Consider the following 18,031-nt stretch of genomic DNA (forward strand, 5'->3'; position numbering starts at 1 on the left):
AGATGGGCACTCGTCTGGACCCGTCCCTCGGAAATGCCACTCATCGCGATGGCGAACATGCCTCAACGCTGACTTCTGCCACTCATATAGATACAATGCTGCCCTGCTGACCCATCACCAGCCATCCCGCTCGCCGAACCGTTCCGCTCAAGTGTGGGTATATGCATGTCTGACGTCTGACCAGTCCCAAACTGCTACGGCCCGCTGCATGTTTCAACCATCAAGACATTCGTCCTTCGCTCCCAGACGCCCTGGTCCAAACCTCCAAAGTTAGATTTGCTTCGTGGGAAGTCCTTTTCAAAATCATGGGGGACGAGGTCAATGAAACCAATGCTGAATCCCCTCACACCTCCTTTGCCCTTTCACCGTCACCCCCGTCGGGGCTGCCCGGGGCGAGGCCTATCCCCAGAGCCCGCTGAAGGCTTCGTCGGATCCCTTTTCCCGTTCGGTATTCGTCGTCCTTTTCGCGCCCGAGGAGCCCCAAGCTCATTCGCCGGGCGACGTTACCGCCGTACTCACTACCCGTGGCCGCCGCCTTCTTATGCCTACGAATAGTCAGGGTAGAGTCCACCACGGCTGCCCGGGGAGGCCATTCGCCATCTCGTTTCCAGCCCGCTATGCAAGAACGTAGCATGTCGGACAGGTTGACGGGGCACGCAGGCTGAAGATTATTAATCACCACTTTATCGTAGAGGCTAACGTAGACGGCAGGGGTAATGGACGCGCGCAGCGAGTTGTTTGGTGGCAAGAGCGGCTGTCCCACTGGCACCAGCGTCTCCACGGGGTACGACTCTGGGAGCGGCGGGTCCGAGACAGCAGAGTCTTGTGTATTTTGCGTCTTCAATTCCTTGTCGTTGTCCTTGGCGAGCGACGAGGCGTCAGAGGCGGCGCCCGCGGCGTCGGCGGTCTGAGCCATGGTACTCGGTATCGAGGCAGGCGGTGATCCTGACATGGAATGGCGAAAGAAGAAACGTCGAGGCGATCGCGGAGATGCCAGAGCAGGTGAGGGAGGCTTGCTGCGGACGCGGACAGTCTTGGCGCCAGTCCAGGCATTGCGCCGCGCCTCAAAGCACGCCAGCCCGTCGTTCCAGGCCATTTCGTCTCGCAACGTCCTCCTGTGCCGAGCACGTCTGTCCAGAGTACGTTTCCGGATGATCGAACGCATGGCTTCAACGCCATGGAGCGGGCCTGGTGAGGATGCCGCAGATGCGTCGTCGTCGGTTACGTCGGACGTCGACTCGACCCGAGGACGATAATGTACGTCATCCTCTGAAACAACGCTGTAGACAGATTGAGCATCGTCTTCTTGGTCGCCCCCCTCGTCCTCTTCGGAAGGTGGCTGTTCCAGTTCCGAGCCCTCGTCCACTTGGTACCCGTCGTCGTCGCGAGTCTCGTCTTGAACTTGCAGGGGCGCAGGTTGTGTCTCGTCTTCACCCTGACCGGGGCCTCGCACTGTCTGTCCTGCTTCGCCTTGGGCTACCGTCTCATGAGGCTGCGGTGGCCATTGGAATTCCCAGTCGCTCCTGATCTTGTCTGACAGGTAACGCTTGACAGCTTCCTTCTGCTTCGCCTTGTCCTTGCTCAAGAGGTCTGCATATTCGGTGGCGACCCAGTCTGGGGCCGCGGTGGGTAGATGAGCCGAGCCCTGGTTGTGGTGATGGCGCAGCTTGGATAGTGGAGAGCGCGGGCTCTTGTAGAAGTCGGAGAAGATCATGACGGGCGACGTGACGGGCTGCGAATGAGCAACGGCAGCGTCCCCGACTGCAAGGATTTGCGGCTGCTGGGAGATGTCTGCGGTGTCGTGGAGGGCGGGTGCTACGACGACTGAGCAAAAGACATTAGTATGCTTTCAGGCACAGGCGAAGCGTGGGACAGTCGCATACAAGAGGGGGGTTGAGAGATTTGCGAGCGGCGGAAGAAGACGATGATATTGTGAAACAGCGACGAGCCAGAATAGAGGGACGAAGCACGAAAGGGCGAGACGTCTGCTAAGAAATCGCTATGCGGCTGTGAAAAGTCGTCGACGCAAAGCGCCCATGGCCAAGTCTGGAGCTCGTGGCCCTCGTCTCGTCAGCTCGATGCAGTGCTCGGGCGCCTATAGGCAGGCGCCTTTGCACTTGCAGGCAGAGCAGGCCAGGCTAGCTGAGGGAGGCGAGGCCGAAGCGGGGAACTGAGGAGTGTCGACGAGATGGGGGTGAAGGAAGGGGGGTAAGCGGCAACGGAGGTGAGTACGGTAATTGAGATGAGGGAACCGCTGTGTGACGCAGTGAAATAATGTAGTAGCTTGGAGGAGGAGGGTGCAACGCGACGCATAAGTACTGGACGAGAAGAGGGTTCGAGAGAGAGGGTTGGAGAAAGAGGGTTGGAGAGAGATCGGGGTTTGCAGGGATTCTCAGTCATCGGTCTGCCTGGCAGCCTGGCTCTTGAACCTGCAGAGGGGGAATGCTGCAAAGAGACGAAAGAGCGCGACGAGACAAAAATAGCCCGGGCTGGTACGCCCGATAGGCACAGGCATGCTTACCTGCACTGCTGTTCTGGACCGCATGTCGGCGTGCGACGACGATGGCTGGGCTACACTCGCCGCCGTTGTTGGGGGTGGCGCCCGCGACGGAAATTGGCGCTCTCGTCCCGCCCAAGGTGGCCAGTGCTGCGACGGTGCTGCTGCTCGCGCCGCCGCCTCTCCCGGCGGCGGCGACTGGCGGCGACATGGCCAACGCGAATAGGTACCCAAGACAGTGCGTCTTGAGGGTTGAGGGAGCGAAGCGTGGATGCTGCACGGCAACCGGGTGCTCTGTGGGCCGATTTTTTCGCGTGCCGCAGAGGTCAAATGATTCCGACTGATTGGCTCGGGCTAACTATGCCCTGGGCTGAGCTGGGAGCGAGACTAATTACTCCGTATCCGTACCTACGGCGGCTTGACCCGCTCGCTGACCACGGACTGAGGAGTGGAGACAGAATGGGGCGGGCGGTTCAGCTTATTCAATCTCAGCCGCAAGTGAAGCCTCTCGGAGAGAGCGCTGCAGCTGGCGGATGAGTGTGTCGAGGGCGAGGTGAGCGAGGTCAACGACGGTGCGCAGACGCCCTGTACAGGAGAACAGTGCACAGTGCAGCTTACGGTGTCGAGTACTACCTACCTAGGTGCCTTGAGGAACGAAAAGGCTCTTCTGGACGCGAAAAAAACCCCAAAAACCCCCAAACCTACTTTACCCTCGAAACCCTTGGCTTCTGATTGGAGAACCCATCTTGGCTGCTGATTGGAGAGCTTTTAAATCCCGGCTTCCCTTTGGTCGCTTAATGATTACTTACCCTTTTCGTCCTAGCCCTTTTGTTTCGCCTTCCGGCGCAGTTCGCCCTCTCCGGTCCTGCCAGCGACCTAACCTCGCGACTAGGACTCAGCTCCTCGTGAAACCGGTTTTTGGCCTTTTCCGACCAAACCCTCTCCCGCACCCCTGACACGAGCATGGTGCCGTCCAGCGCCCTGCGCCCGGCATCGCGATAGCTACACGTCCAGGCCCGTGCCTTTAGAGTCCAGGGAATCAACGTCTAGCCATCCCGAGGCCTCGCGGACAGTCTTGTCGCTCAGCTGGCCCAGCCTCGCTTCTGCGTCTGTCATCTCGTCTGGCACCTTGTTGCCCACCAGGTCCCTCTCCCGCAATTTCGAGACCAGCATAATGCCGTCCAGCGTCGGGCAGCGAGACAGCTGCACGTACAGGCTGTACGGGTCGCACTGCGAGGACACGGCGCGTCCGTCGATGTTTGACGTCCGCGTTCCCCGCAGCTCCAGAGCTACACGCTCGAGCGTCCTGCCCTGCACTTTATAGTCTGTGCACGCGAAGGCTGCCGTACAGGGCAGGCCCTTTCGGCTGACGTCGTTCTGCTGCCACGGCCTCTTTCGCTGGCACTGTATTTTGACCGTCATGGGCGTCAACAGGACCGTGCCTGGCGGCATCCCGACGAAGTGAACGTCGTTCGTCGTCTCCGACTCCAGCATTATCCCCGCCGGCGGCCCGAAATGGACCGTCGTGTCTGCCGTGATACGATGCCCCGGGTACGACTTGTCGAGGACGACCTCCAGCGCCGTGTAGCCGGCGCCGTTCACCAGCTTTAGCCCCTGATGGGTGTTATGGTTCACGACGACCGGCATCCCCGGCACGAACATGAAGACGGCCGGCACCGGGATCGCGCTGTCGTCGCCCTGGTTCAGCATCATGATGGCCTCTTCCTCCGTCGGCAGGGCCTCCTTCCACGTATGATCCGAGATGAAGATGCGCATCACTGACCGCTGCTGGGCCCGGAACGCCAAGCTGGCCTCCATGTTGAGGTTCCACCGGTTCCTGTTCAGCGGCGTCACCACGGTGATGCACGTCTCCCACGGATCCGCCTGCCTTCCCGGTAGCATCTTGAGTTGAGGAGGTCCAGATCCGAGCGGTCCTGCACGCCCAGTCGAATCCGCCTTAGCAGCCTCTGCAATTCCGGATCTCCCGCGGCGCGCACCTGCTCGTCCAGCATGACCGTGGTCGTGAATCTCTTCCACAACGCGTGCGCCTTGTCGTGCTGGTGCCGTGTCTCGGCCTTGAAGGAGCTGTCTACGTCCCACGAGACGGCGGTGCTGGGGAGGAGGATCGAGCGTTCTTGGACGGGGCGGAATTGGTGGAAGTCTCCGCAGAAGAGGACGATCGGAATACCTCCAAAATCCTGGTGCGACCCGCGCAGCCGGCAGAGCTGCTCGTTCACCGCGTGTAGCGTCCGCGCCCCGAGCATGCTCACCTCGTCGATGACGAGCACGTCCTTTCCCTGCCAGTCCATCCGGGATTGCCCGTCGACGAACCGCTCCGCCTGTTTCGGCAGTCGCACCCCGTCGAGATCCTTGGCCGCGTTTGCGGCTGCCGCGAGATCTTTCGAGAACCCGCAGGCGGAGTGGATCGTAATGCCGTTGATCCGCGCTGCTGCCGTCCCCGACGTCGCCGTTATCATCAGACGATTCGATTGATCCTTGACGCGAAGAGCTCGACGAGCGCCTCGATGACTCGTGACTTGCCCGTTCCGCCCTCTCCACCGACGAACTGGCACAGCTGGCGTACGTTGCTTTTCTCCCCGCGCCGTATCAGGTCAAGCTGGCGGCATATAATTAGGAAGGCGATCGCCTGCTTCTTGTTTAGCGTGAGCCGCGCTGCCAGGGCCTTGCCCGCCTCGAGGAAGGAGGTTGAGGCACCGAACCGGATCTCCATTCCCGCGCTGGCCCCCGCTACTCCTTCCTCGAGCTCCGCTGCCGTCATCTGGACGTCGTCATCCCCGAAACCCGTGAGCACGCCCCGCACCGCCGCGCGGCGACCAGTCACCGGTGCCGTGGACAGGCTTTGTATGCCCCGTATCATCTTCTCCCTCTCCCTGGATGCGCGGATTTGCTGCGACTTTATGGCCCTAACCTCACTTTGCGGCGGTATGGTGGCTCCGGAGAATGCCCGCCCCGGGATGTTGATTCGTCTTGGGCCCCGTTCGGGTAGTATTGTGGCCTGGACCTCGGAAGAAGAGGACAGCGCCGATTGCTGAAATCGGCTGAGCTCCTGCATCATCGCCGTGAGCTCCGGCGAGCCGGCCGTGATTTGGTTCGGCCCGATCGAGCTTCTGACAACGTCGATTAGGCGATTCGTGCTTCCCGCACTGTCGGCCTGGTATCCCGATCCGGGCTCGACACCCACCTCCCCGGTGCCGTCCTCGTCCGGACGTACTGCCGTGGGGTCGCCGTCACCGGACGAGGCCGCCCACTGCCGTGCGTCCCGCTTTGCATCTTCGGCCGACCGTCGCAGCAACTGCACGTTATCGACGAAACATGATATCCTCGGGCCAGGGCTGCTCGTTGCCGCCCCCATATGCAGTTGATGTCGCCCTTTCTTCGTCTAAGAAAGACTCCCACGGCACGAACAGCGCAAGATGCTGCACAGCCGCTCTTCGCCATGGAAATTAGCCTTCGACCCGGCGCCTCCGGCCCGTCGACGACAAACGCACCTTCGGTAGCACGACCCTTCGTCGTCTTCGTCGAAATCCTTGCTCAAATACCCGTCGAGGCAGACCGTGGCCTGCTTGCCCGGTCGCCTGAGCACCTGCGCCCAACGGCCTCCCGGAGCCCAGCCGCTCTCGAACGGGACCTCCCCCCAGCCGGCGGGCCCCTCGTCCCTTTCGTTGCGCTTCAGCCTGACCAGCGAAACGTAGTCGTAGAGACACAGCCCTCGAAGGACGTCTCCCGATGACGGTATGCCTCGACACGGCAAATCCTCTGGCCTGCTTCTTCGACGAGTATTGACTCGTCCACAGAGCCATCTGCAACGGCTGCGCCGCTTTCTCGTCGAAGGTGCGGCCATTGTCGGAAGACTTGCCAGTAGAGCAACGATACGTTCAGGAACGCCCAAGCACTGCCATTCGTCAGTTCAGTCGCGCATCCCAGGAGGTCCGCGACGACCTCGACCTGCGATAACGGCCTCTCCGTAAACACGCGATTCGCCACCTTCATCAGGAACTGCCGTGTCTTATTCTGCCTGCCATCGTCACCGGCACCACTGTCTCCACGAACCTCCGCGCCGTCGGCCATTCCGTCACCTGCCCTGGGAGGCAAGAGATCCGCGGCGGCGGCGACGCGCTTCCATACAGGGTCCTCCACCTTGGTCGCATAGTTTGTGACGTAAAGATGAGGGCCATCGTCTTACGCTGTGTGACGATGAAAGATATGTCATGGTTGTGGCGAAGCCCACGGCAATGGCCTTGTTCCACCGATTCACCATGCTGTGCGACCTCCGAATCCGCAGCACGCCGTCTCCCGTGAAGGCCGTCTCGTCGACCAGTCCCCACGGCGCCTTGAAACGACATAAATCGCCCTTGCGCCCCCTTGCCCAGCGAGTACTTGACGCAGGTCGGGCTGTGGGTATGGATCTGCGTCGCGCCGGCACAGAAGTTCGCTTCCTCGTCGAACGAGGCTGAAAATTGCCGTTCGTCGCCCAGAAATTGCGATATATCTGACGTCACCGATCGCTCGGCCTGCATTGCGCAGAAGCCTTCCTGGTCCAGATCCTGTCTTGTTCGTCAGCTTTCTCGGCTTTGACAGACGGAGGACGCAGGTCAACACGCCGGCCCCCGCTCATACCTCGGAAAAGACACTGTCGACGTATCTGACGATGCGTTCTCGGTATGCCGCTTGATCCTCGCCGTCGATATCGGCAAGCATCGAGCTTAGATGCACGTTGCCCTGCAGCCAGAGCAGTCCGTGAACATGGAGCGCTCCACGCTCGTTGGTCTCGACGGCACCGTAATAGTGGCTGATGCGCCCGAACACCGACTCCTCGCCCACTCTCACGTAATGTTCGAAGAACAACGTCATTTCTCGGTGGAAGAATTCGGCCGAGCTTAACGGGTCCGAGATGGCCAGCCGCGCACGTTTGAACGCCTTGTCGAGGCCTTGCAGGAATGCCTCGGCCGCTGCGGGATCACGTGTGCGGTATGCCGCCAGTCTCAGCTTCACCGGGTTCGTGATGTCGTTCGGGTTGAGCGTGAACCAGATTGCAGGCACGCCACGACATAAGATGAGTGACTGGATCTTGCGCCGCATGCTCAGACGGAGCTCCCTCGACATGGGCTGCCGATAGCCGTACAGCGAAAGGCATCTTAGAAGCTCCTTGACGCCATCGTCGGTAGTCTTGCCCGACGTCTCCAGCTCCGCCCTGGCGGCCGCTAACCTATCCGCTGTCAGCGACCGTACGATGCGCTCCACCTCGGCGAAGTTCTTCCGCGTCGCGCTGAGCATGCTGACCCGACGATTCTTCGACCGCACATCCATATTGAAAACGAGAAACGAGAAGATGGTATGCGTCGCGAATCGGCCACCATGGCGCCGCAGCACAATGCCGGCCCAGGTCCGAAGGCTTATGTTCCGAGACGACAGAAGATCTCGCGCCGCCGTCTCTTCTCCAGCAGCCGTACCTCGCCAATTGACCGGCCCTCGGGTCCTAAGATGACTTCCTCCGCGAGCCGTGGTCCTCCAAATCCGAACGGCAGTAGGGTGGGAAAGGTCTTGGCGAAGAACGAGGCGTCGAGCGAGTCGGCGAATTCGTCTCCGCGACAAACGTGGATGTATGGCTCGCGGACATCCGTGCCTTCTTGACCCGCCTCCGCCGACCTTATCCATGCCCTCGGCCCTTGCGGTCGTTCTCGGCCCCATCGCCACCCACGGCATTGCACGCAAAGCGGAGCTTCTCTGCGTCCGACACTTCCGGCGGTCCGTCCAATGCAAACATGCCGGAAGAGGTGATCTCGTTGATCGTTTTGGCTCTGTCATCGGGCTCAGCATCGTCAGTCCCGTCCGCTCCACTCCTCGGATTCTCGACTCCCCTGTCCAATACGTCTTGTCCTTGGAGGAGCTGGGCGAGGACTCCTTCGATCTCCGCCGGACTATCGTCGTCCATGGCCCGCTCTGCGGGCGGCACGACCTGCGCCGTTCGCGTCTTCTCCCACGCAGACGGCTCGTTCCGCTCCATGCGGTCGTAGACCACCCGCGGCACACCGTGTGATGGTGTTCCCCAGCTATCCATTTCCGCCCTATCAATCTCAATATCGGCGTAATGGGGGTTATTCTTCTTCAACCAGATAAGCGCTCTCTCGACGACTTGACGCCTCACCGACAAGAGACCCGATAAGTCGCACGGTGCTGGCTTCTCCGCGCCCTGCCACGAGACGTGGATCTCGTCCATTGTTTGCCAGAGCGGGTGCGGGAGCACCCTTCTCGCCAGCTCCTGCACGTTGTTTGGAAACACCGTGATGTGGCCCTTGACATGTCTCGGATACCTCACTGCCTGCGTCTGCCCGCCCGGAATGTTATACCTCGTCACAAAGCCGTAACACGAGTTCAACGAGATGAGCTTCTCTTCGACCGGCGTCAGCCCCTTCAGCTCGTCGGGGAACATGTGCTCGCATCCGAGGCGACTGTGAAGGTGGACCGCCGACGACAGGCTCCCGCGCCCCAAGCATCGGGCACACTCCACACAAACCGAGACGGGCTCACCCCGGAAAGCAGCTTCGGCACGCAAATGGTGAGCGCTCACCCCGAGGAACGGGACTTGATAGCCACTGATCCCACGGAATCTCCTCAACTCCTTCCTTGTACGCTTGCGGTAACACAGCCTGCAGGTCATTATCGGCAAGGTGCTCACATCGTGGAACGCCCGATAAAACTTTCGCACCGTCGATACCTTCCTCTCATGCGGTATTGGTGTGCACCAGGTTTGCTCCTTAGACAGCCTTTCCTTCGCGACGAATTCCCCTTCGAGGTAAAGCAAGACACTGGCCAAATCCTCTGCCTGCAGCTCACTCCTCCTCTGCCTCGGATGGCTTCCTCGAGTACGTTTCGTCGGGGTCTGGTCTCGGTCACGCTGGCGGTTCCTCTTTCTCTGTTCTACGGCCTGCGAGGATCTTTCCGCTGCCTCGTCTCGCCACGGCCGATCTTGTTCTCCCGCCGCCGCCTGGCGTGATGGCCGTGGTGGCAACCATCCGGATGACTGCGTATCTCCTGCCCTGCCTTGCATCTCTCTTTGGGTTGGCTGAACGAGGGCTCCTGACGACTCCAGACGACATCGTGACAGCGGTTGCCGGCCAATCCTGTCCCGCCTGGCATCCGGATGACTGTATATCTCCCGCTCTATCTTCTATTGCTCTAGGTTGGATTGGCCGAATGAGGCGCTCCTGACGGCTGTAGACGAAATCCCGACACTGTTTGCCGGCCGACCCTGTCCTTTCTGGCGTGATGGCGGCGGTGGCCACCGTCCGGATGACTGCGTATCTCCTGCGCCATCATCCATCTCTTGAGGTCGGATTGGCCGAACCAGAAGCTCCTGACGACTCTAGGCGAGTTCCCGACAGGGCTTGCCGGCCGATCCTGTCCTCCTGGGCGGCTTGGGTGTCCCATTGGCCCTGTCCGCGCACCACGGCTTCGCCTTCCAGACGTGCCCCTCTGGACGCCCTCCACGAGCCCTCCTTCGAGGAGGAACTATCGACGTTAGTCGTCCTTTCCGCGGCCAGCCGCCTCGCCGACTTCCCTTGGGCAACGCTCTTTGAGTGCCTCTGCCTGCTCTCTTCGTGAGGCATCGTCGGCCGCCGCGGCCGGCTTGGCCTCAATAGGCCGGAACCTGGGTGCCGCGTTTCGACTTTTGTGGCCCGACGCCCGCTTCGGCCCTTCGTCCATTGCGATCGGTCTCGCCGCCGCGATACTCCTCGTCGCAGCAGCGGCCGCTGCTGCTGTCCCCGTTTCGCACTCTCCTGCCACCGATCTTACCTCGCGGCTACGATTCTCCCCCATGCTGGTGCTGTCTTATCGGCAAGGCTCCGCAAACGAACGATAGATTAGGAAGCCTTCGCCCGGGATATACCCGAGATTGTCTCGCTTCCTGGCAATGGCGTTCCGCCGCGTTGGCATTCTTCTTGCTAACGGTTATATCCTTCCTTGTTAATATCCCCTTTCTGCATTAGACCTCTCCTCTCGGACCTGCCGGGCTTCCTTTGTACCTATCGACAGGCCTATCTGCCGACAGCCCTAGTTTTCGCCATCCTATGCCGGTAGCCCTGCCGGACACTTTAATCCGCGTCGCCCTTGCTGCCCGATCAGTACCCAGCTCCGCAACACCACGACGCATCTCTTTGACGTCTGCTTACTTACAGCGGCAAGGCTCCTCGCTCTTCCCGGCGAATCCATACCACTATTGATCTACTATAAGTGCGTCTACGCTCGACTTCTTCCCTACTCCTTTCTTGACGCTGAGAACCCGTCCTTTAGTGCGTGCAAGTGGCCTATCGACCTGCGCAGATGCACTATGTCTTCCTCTCTACTTCGTACCGATATGCCCGCACCGCACCTTCGAAAGCCGCTCGATAGCCAAAGGGGCGCTGGCGGTGAGATGTCTATGATGTCTTTTGTCCAGCCGGACTGTCCTGCTAGATTTTCCCACCAGGACGACCACCGCATCAGGGTCTTAACGCCGAGGCCATGGCCCGCGTCTTCCTGCCTCCTCCCGCCTGGCTGCTCGCGACGGAATATGCGCCCTCCGATCGGATGCCGATGATTCCCGACATCCGTCTTTTTAGCCTCAACCTCTCCATCTACGGCCAGCCTATTGATCCCTCCGACTGGACCGAAGAGTGGTTTTTCATGCATGCCCGCGTCCACCCCTACGCGCTCGCATGGGAGGTTGAGCAACGCGACGGCCTCGAGTCTGACACGGGCCGCACCTTTCTCTATACGATGCCCGCCCTTGTCGTCCGCGATCAGGGCTACCAGCCGTAAGCCGTGCCCTGACCCTTCGCGAGTGCCGACGAAACGGTATATGGCTAAGATGGGCTTGAAGTGTTCTCCTAGGCTCTTTGCCTCCATGGGCGACTTCCCCTGCATCCCGCCTATTGTTTCCTTTACCGGCCTTATCGTCGGCACCGGCCACTCCTCGCTGCGGCGGGACCTACTGCCCGGTCCAGGCGCCGCCCAACTTAACTGTTGCGGATTTGTCCGCCTTTCTACCTATGTCGCTCCTGGGATGCCTAATAAGGTCCCCTTCAAGGGCTTCCACCCGTTCCAGGTCTTCGTTATCTTCCTGTTCGCGCTAACCCTGGGCCATCTTGTGTAGGAAGATGGCCGAGAGGCAGGACTCTCAATTTCAGCCTAACGTCCCCTTTACCTGCACAGGCAAGGTCGCTGGCCTGCTCCGTCATGATGTCATGCTCTACCCCCGGCTCGGACCGGGACAACGTCTTTATCGTCGTCCCGGATTCCTGGACTTTCTCGACAAGGCCGCCGCCGCCGTCACCACGATGGCACCGCTTCTCTCTACGCCACAGAGGCAACAAGCTTCCTCCGCTTCCGCGGCCTTCCGGGACGTGCGCGCTGCCTCTTTGTCTTTGATCACCCCTGGCACCCTCCCGCTCAGTCCTCCACCCTTGGCTTCGGCTTCGCCCTCGACCGGCCACCTTACGCCGCCCGGGAAACGATATTGCCCTGAGCCTGCCGATACGCCGACGAAGCGACCGTGTCTGCTGCATAAGGCCCCGGTGATCTCGTCTTCCCTAAGCCCGCCTCCTCTGCTACCCACTCGTTCTCTGTTTCGGCTGCCTCCGCCGCTCATGAGCCGGACAACCTAAGCCGGGTCCTGACTTACGGACTCTTCCTCGATTCCATTGTCGCCCATGGCTTGGGCTCGCCGGCCCGTCCGCTTCGAAACCGCCACCTATCTAAGAAAGCTACGGAAATGGAATAGCGTACGCTGCTATAACTCCTTAAATGGGAAGTGTTTTTCGTCCAGCCTGGCTGCCCCTTGGTCGTCGTTACCTTTCTGCCTCTGTACATCTGTCTGCCCCTTGTCTAGACGTTTTTTTCGTTCCTCAAGGCTCTTTGCGCAACCCTGTTGGGTTGCCTCTCCCGTACCTTGCAAAGTAGGTACCGACAGCACATGCTACTAGGTAGGTAGGTAGTTAATACCACTTATCTGTACGGAGTAAGGGCAGACATGGACCGCTGTGGCAGGCCAAGACTCCATCCACGCGCGTGCGGCCGAGACAAAAAGGCGAGGACAAGGCGATCCGATCAAAATTGAGGGGAAGTGGAGCCCTGTGCCGGGGTAACTTGCAGCGGTGGAGCCCTGCAGACAGTACTCCGTACACCTACGGCCGGTAAGGTGCCTAGGGGTAAGTAAAGGTACATAGAGGGCAGGCCAGGAAGCAGACTCGGGAGAGACAGCCAGTCATCTACTGTAAGTCTGTAGGTACGTAGGTAAGTAGTACCTAACAGTATTCCTGGTTTGCTGGCCGGCAAGCCGCCGCACCCGTGCCTGGCGGACGAGGGACAGTCATGCGGGCATCCTGCATCCCGGCTCGATCAAGTGCCGAAGCCGAACCCCCGCCCCCGACGACGCACAACCCTGGGCCATCATCCATCGCCACCGTCTTCGTCGGCAATTACTACGAAAACATCCCCTGATATATTGGATGCTCACGATGCAGGTAGGGCCCGGTTGGACTCTCCCTGCAATGTATACTGTACCTCCTGCTGGCAGTAGGGCCCCCTGTCCCCACCCATGATGCTCCTCGACATGTGCTGCTCTGTCCTTCCTTCCTCCCTCCCCCGTCATCCCCATCAAGGCAGTCACGGTGATACGGTAAAGCGGCGCGTTTTCAATCTTTTTTTTTCTGTCTGTACCCATTCTTATTTGACTTCATGTACCTCAGTGGCAAGCAATTTGTCCCCTCGCTTCCTCAGCCTCGATCCTCTCCCCGATCCTCTCCTCGACGGTCAAGCAAAACGCATCATCGCTAGCCTCCCTTCGTGACCACCTGTTCGCAATTCAACCACGAAACCATCGAGTCCTCGCTCATGCCGCCTGGCCGACCTCTCGTCTCGAAGCATCTTCTGGCTTCTCCCTCGCCCCTTGAAAAAACGCACACCCTATCACGCTTCTCATCGCCCACCGCTGCATCTCCTCGGCCCTTAACCATACCCGAGGCTTCTTCAATGATGCTTAGCCCGGCCGCCTGAAAGAGCCTGCGCATTGTTGCAAGTATACTTCGCTGCAGTGCGGGCAATAGCCTGCTCGAGGCTTGCGTCCGTCAGGATGCGGGCGAAGCCGTCCGAGCAGCGATAAGAAGTCATGCTATTGCCCCGAAAGGATCTAATGTAAGTATCCCCGGTGAGTGTGTAGTGGGCTGGTTTGTTCCTTTTGGGAGCGTTTCCCACATTGGTCACCGGTTCGCAGGCGTCCTTGCTCGCTGATACGCGACGTGGCTCTTCCTCCTCGCCCGACACCTTGCGCTTGCCCCGCATCTCGAGATCGCCCTCGTTTTGTGCGGTGCTGCTCTGAACATTAGGATTGATGGCCTTGGGAAGAGTTTTTTTTCCCGCGGGCCCGGGCTTGCCGTGGGAGCGCGAGACCTGTGCCTGTGGCGTGGGAAGATTAGGTCGGACAGGTGCTAGCTGGAAGTTCCCCTGGACATTCGCCTGCAAGTCTGGCTGAAAGTTCGGCTGGAAGTTGGCCAGGAATTCCGCCTGCAAGTCTGGCTGGAAGTTCGGCTGGAAATTGGCCTGGAAATTCACCTGGAAATTCGCCTGGTGCGAGAGCTGGTTGTTGTTGAACCCGAAAGCTTCCACTGGCATCCCGGAATTCTGCATCTGGTTCGCTGACTGCAAATTCGTCTGGTGCGAGGGCTGATTGATCATGCCGAAGCCAGAATCCCCAACTGGCATCCCCGCATTTTGCATCCAAGGCGCCGACAGAGAGTTTGTCGGGAGCGGTGGTTGATTCATCCAGTTGAAATCGAAATCTCCCGCATTCTGCAACGGTTGCGCCAACTGGAGGAGGCCCGTCTGATGGGAGGTGTGATTGGTTGAGTCGAAGCCGCAGGCGCCAACTGGCATTCCCGCATTCTGCATCAAAGGCATTGACTGGGACTCCTGGGAAGTTATCTGACGCCAAGCTGGGTTGAAAACGTCGAATGCTGGCATTGCAGCCTTTTGCATCATCTCAAATTGCTCAGAGCCTCGGTTCGCGAACTCAAGGTTCGTCTCGACGTGGTTTGGAGCACGAGGCTGATTGACCTTGGGAGCCCTCTTGACCTGCTTTGGCACACGAGGCTGCTTGACCTTGGGAGCCCTCTTGACCTGTTTTGGCGCACGAGGCTGACCGGCCTTGAGAGCCTCCTTGACCTGCTTTGGCGCACGGGGCTGGATGTCCTTGGGAGCCTCCTTGGTTTGGTTTGAAGCACAAGGCTGAATGTTCCTGGGAGCCTCCTTGATCTGGTTCGGAGCACGGGGCTGAATGTCCTTGAGACCCTCCTTGACCTGGTTTGCAGCACGAGGCTGAATGCCCTGGAGGCCCATCTCGACGTCATCTGGGACAAGAGGCACATTGGCCTCTGAGCTCATCTCGGCATGAGGTTCATTGTCAAGTTCAGACAAGGCACGCTCGGAGAGTTTCTTTTCATCCGAGGTCTGTCCAGTCACTTCCTCGGGGCCGAGAGTATCAGCCGAGGTGTTGTCCACGGCGTCGTCCACGGCGTTGTTTGTGGTGTTGTCCGTGGCTGTGACCTGGGAATCTTCAGGCTTGGGCGGCCCGAAATGGTTGTCCATGTGGTCAAATGCGTCAAAGTCGACGAACTCAAGGAGCCAGTGCTCGTTCATATCCTGCAAGGCATCGGGAGGCATCTCTTCCCCGTTCATGATGGCGGTCTGCCAACGAGCAGCAATGAATGGTTTCGCTGGTCGCGGCAAGGAGAGTTTGAAGGATGACTCCTCGGTGATTGATGAGTGCCGGGGCGTTGTGCTTGACGCTTGCCGACTGCTTGACAAGGCAAGGAAGAGTAGAAGGGGTGGAGCAAGTGCGTGCAAAGGGGCTCTGAGGTTGTGGGAAACTGAGGTTGAACTGAAGACTTTCAAAAGAAGAGAGGTTGTGGGAAGGAGGTTGGGGGAGAGCCGAGCCCGCGTCCAAGGACACGAATAAGTAGGTTGAGGAAAAAGCCAATACTGACTTTCGCATACGCGAGGCGGTGCTTCTCCGTGTCAGTCACCGGATCCATGTATCGAGCTTGTCGGCGCGCAACTCGGAGACGCCTCTGGCAACTCACAGCTCGCTCTACAGGGCCCCGACTCGAACGCCGAGACCGTCTACGGAATGTCCTCCACGCAGGCGCTTACCCAGACATCTTGCCATCTTCCTGGGGGGACGAGGTTGGCTCGCCAAGTTGCGGACCGTGGCCTCAACCTGCGCGATGGAGAAATGGGTGTACATGGCCCAGAGAGTCTCTCTGCCTAAAGTAGCGGGAAAGCCTGGTTGCCGTCCCAACCCACCACCGACGCAAAGCGCAAAGGCATTCGGGGCCCTGCACTGTCAGTACACTGGAACTGGAGGGGGCCCCAGTGGTCACATGGAGACGAGCAGGAGGTCACCCTCGCCGACTTCGGGTTCATTGGCTGAAATCTGGGTTGATTTCGACTGCCGTGCCTGGGGGGCTTGCCGAAGCCTGAAGCCTCTTTGACGCGCGACCATGACGGGGCCAGACGCGTCTCCAAAGTTCAGTTAAGCGAGACGCGTTAAGTGCAATACGAACATGTCTCGTGGAAAGAAGACTTTTTCGTAAAAACTTGAATTGATGTAGTGGGAACGCTGCAAAGAAATATCCCCCTTGTCGCCGCGATGCCCCTAGGCAACCTCTTGCACCATTTTGCCCAGGCCCAGGCCGCCGCCCTTGGCGTAGACACTGCCCGCGGGCCCCGATAGCACTTCCTGGGGCACCGACACCCGGCTGCCGGCCTTGGTGTTGACCCAACGGACAAAGATGGGGCTGGGCCTGTGCTCGTCGTCGTCGGGCGTCGAGGCGCGCGCCCCGCCCTTGCGGTTCGTCTTAGGGGCCTGCTTCTTGAGCAGCTTGTTGATGGTTTCCATCTGGACGCAGGGCCGACCCGGCATTAGTCACAAGATTCATACGATGCACGCTAGCGACTTGCAAGGAAGGGCTGGTGGTTCTGGCCTCAGGGCACCTTCGAGAGGCCCCTTATAGAATAGAGAGACGACTTGCCTTGACTTCTTCGGTCCGCTTCTCGCTGAGGTTGCGTCGCCGGCGAGCCATTTCCTGCCGACGCATCGACAGCTCTTCGGCCGTAAAGTGCTTCTTAACCTGGACCTCTGTAACCAACCAGTCAAGTCAGCACAGGGACTCTGCAGTCGGACACTGAGCGGACTTACCATCCGATAGCTTCATGTACTCTTGAGGTTCCTCCTCGAAGCGGGCCCGCTGGCGCTTGGTCATCTTGGTTAGGTCGGGTGAGCCAGCCCTGCTGCCGTCGTCGCTGCCGGGGTCAGCCGCGTCCGCGTCTCCGTCCGCGTCCTCCTCTGCGGCCACTTCAATCTCCTCGCCCTCGGCATCTTCGTCGGCCTCCTCGTCGGCCATTGTCTCGTCTCCGAGGCCTAGCGTTTGGTCGCCCAGGTCGCTTTCACCAGGATCGCTGAGGTCGTCGTCGTCATCGTCGTCATCGTCGTCATCATCCTCCTCGGCAGCAATCTTAGAGGCAGCGGCCCTAGCAGCCGACCTCGATGTGGAGGGCTGGGAAACCCGGATGGTAGGTGCGGTGGGAGCCACGGAGGCATCCATGTCAATGTCACCTTCTGCGTCCTCGTCACCTTCGGCGTCGACATCGCCCTCTGCATCGACATCCATGTCCTCGCCTTCGGCGTCTTCATCACCAAGGTCGTCGTCGTCCTCCATGTCATCGTCATCGCCGTCGTCAATCTCGGCCTCGTCTTCTTCCTCCTCATCGTCGTCGGGGCTTGAATCTATCACGTAGTTTTTCCTACCTCCGCGGTTCCGGGTGCCCGTGACAATCTCACCACCGCCGAAGCGGTCGCTGCGACGGGCGGCGGCGGTGGCTCGCGCAGCCTGGCGCGACTTTGACGACGACGACGACAACGTCTTGACGTTGACGCTGATGTGCGAGTCGCTGGGCGAAGAAGGCGGGTCACGCAGAGCCGAGGGGCCGGGGGCGCGGCCCGATCTTCGCGAAGCCATAATGGTACGGTCGGTCTTGTCGCTGGCGTCAGCCCATTTGGCATGAACAGAGATGGACTCGCTCGCCCTTGTGGCGGCGGAACGGCGCGGTCGCGAAGCCATGGAAGAGACGGGAAGAGACGGAAAGAGACGGAACCCGCACTGGCAGGATCTCGTGGGGAGACAGGGGATTTGATGAGGCAATGAGGTGCAGCAGGGGTGGTATTTGCTGGGACGAGGTTGAGTTAAGCTCGGGGGCGCCTTTGGAGCACAGCTTCTCGAGGCGAGTTAATTGGTCGAGTGTTCCTGTGGATGTGGCACAACGGCAACGCACGTCTCTCGGCGTGCCCTCGCCCCCCTGCCTGCCCAGCCCGGCTTGCTGGACGAGCTCTTGAGCGTGTTCGGGTCCAGAGCGCCCATGCAGCGCTGACGGGAGCGCGGCGATGGCAGGCTGTACTCTGCAACGTGGCCCGGGCTACTA

The 18,031-nt window shown here is 60.0% G+C and overlaps 5 protein-coding genes across 5 annotated transcripts; all 5 read right to left on the reverse strand.

The window, feature by feature from the left end:
• Positions 1–343: 343 nt before the first annotated feature.
• Positions 344–1,714, reverse strand: HRG_00935 (mitochondrial AAA ATPase; the record flags this gene model as incomplete). The annotated part of the gene is made up of 1 exon (XM_044859406.1): positions 344–1,714. The coding sequence occupies one exon, from the start codon at positions 1,712–1,714 to the stop codon at positions 344–346; it is 1,371 nt and encodes a 456-aa protein (XP_044725806.1).
• Positions 1,715–3,499: 1,785 nt separating this feature from the next.
• Positions 3,500–7,825, reverse strand: HRG_00936 (PIF1-like helicase domain-containing protein; the record flags this gene model as incomplete). The annotated part of the gene is made up of 10 exons (XM_044859407.1): positions 3,500–3,901; positions 3,956–4,381; positions 4,495–4,992; positions 5,061–5,850; positions 5,924–5,947; positions 6,007–6,279; positions 6,387–6,410; positions 6,468–6,696; positions 6,774–7,062; positions 7,136–7,825. 10 exons carry the CDS (start codon positions 7,823–7,825, stop codon positions 3,500–3,502), a joined length of 3,645 nt encoding a protein of 1,214 aa, XP_044725807.1.
• A 340-nt stretch (positions 7,826–8,165) lies between these two features.
• HRG_00937 (VrtJ) lies at positions 8,166–8,948 on the reverse strand (the record flags this gene model as incomplete). Its single annotated transcript, XM_044859408.1, has 1 exon — positions 8,166–8,948. One exon carries the CDS (start codon positions 8,946–8,948, stop codon positions 8,166–8,168), a length of 783 nt encoding a protein of 260 aa, XP_044725808.1.
• A 4,577-nt stretch (positions 8,949–13,525) lies between these two features.
• HRG_00938 (uncharacterized protein) lies at positions 13,526–15,229 on the reverse strand (the record flags this gene model as incomplete). The annotated part of the gene is made up of 1 exon (XM_044859409.1): positions 13,526–15,229. One exon carries the CDS (start codon positions 15,227–15,229, stop codon positions 13,526–13,528), a length of 1,704 nt encoding a protein of 567 aa, XP_044725809.1.
• A 979-nt stretch (positions 15,230–16,208) lies between these two features.
• On the reverse strand, positions 16,209–17,673 carry HRG_00939 (PAPA-1-like domain-containing protein; the record flags this gene model as incomplete). Its single annotated transcript, XM_044859410.1, has 3 exons — positions 16,209–16,451; positions 16,585–16,691; positions 16,752–17,673. The coding sequence occupies 3 exons, from the start codon at positions 17,671–17,673 to the stop codon at positions 16,209–16,211; spliced, it is 1,272 nt and encodes a 423-aa protein (XP_044725810.1).
• Between the last annotated feature and the right edge of the window lie 358 nt (positions 17,674–18,031).

The sequence above is a fragment of the Hirsutella rhossiliensis genome (assembly GCF_020360975.1).
Source record: "Hirsutella rhossiliensis strain HR02 chromosome Unknown scaffold00001, whole genome shotgun sequence".
In the NCBI taxonomy this organism is placed as follows: Eukaryota; Fungi; Ascomycota; class Sordariomycetes; order Hypocreales; family Ophiocordycipitaceae; genus Hirsutella; species Hirsutella rhossiliensis.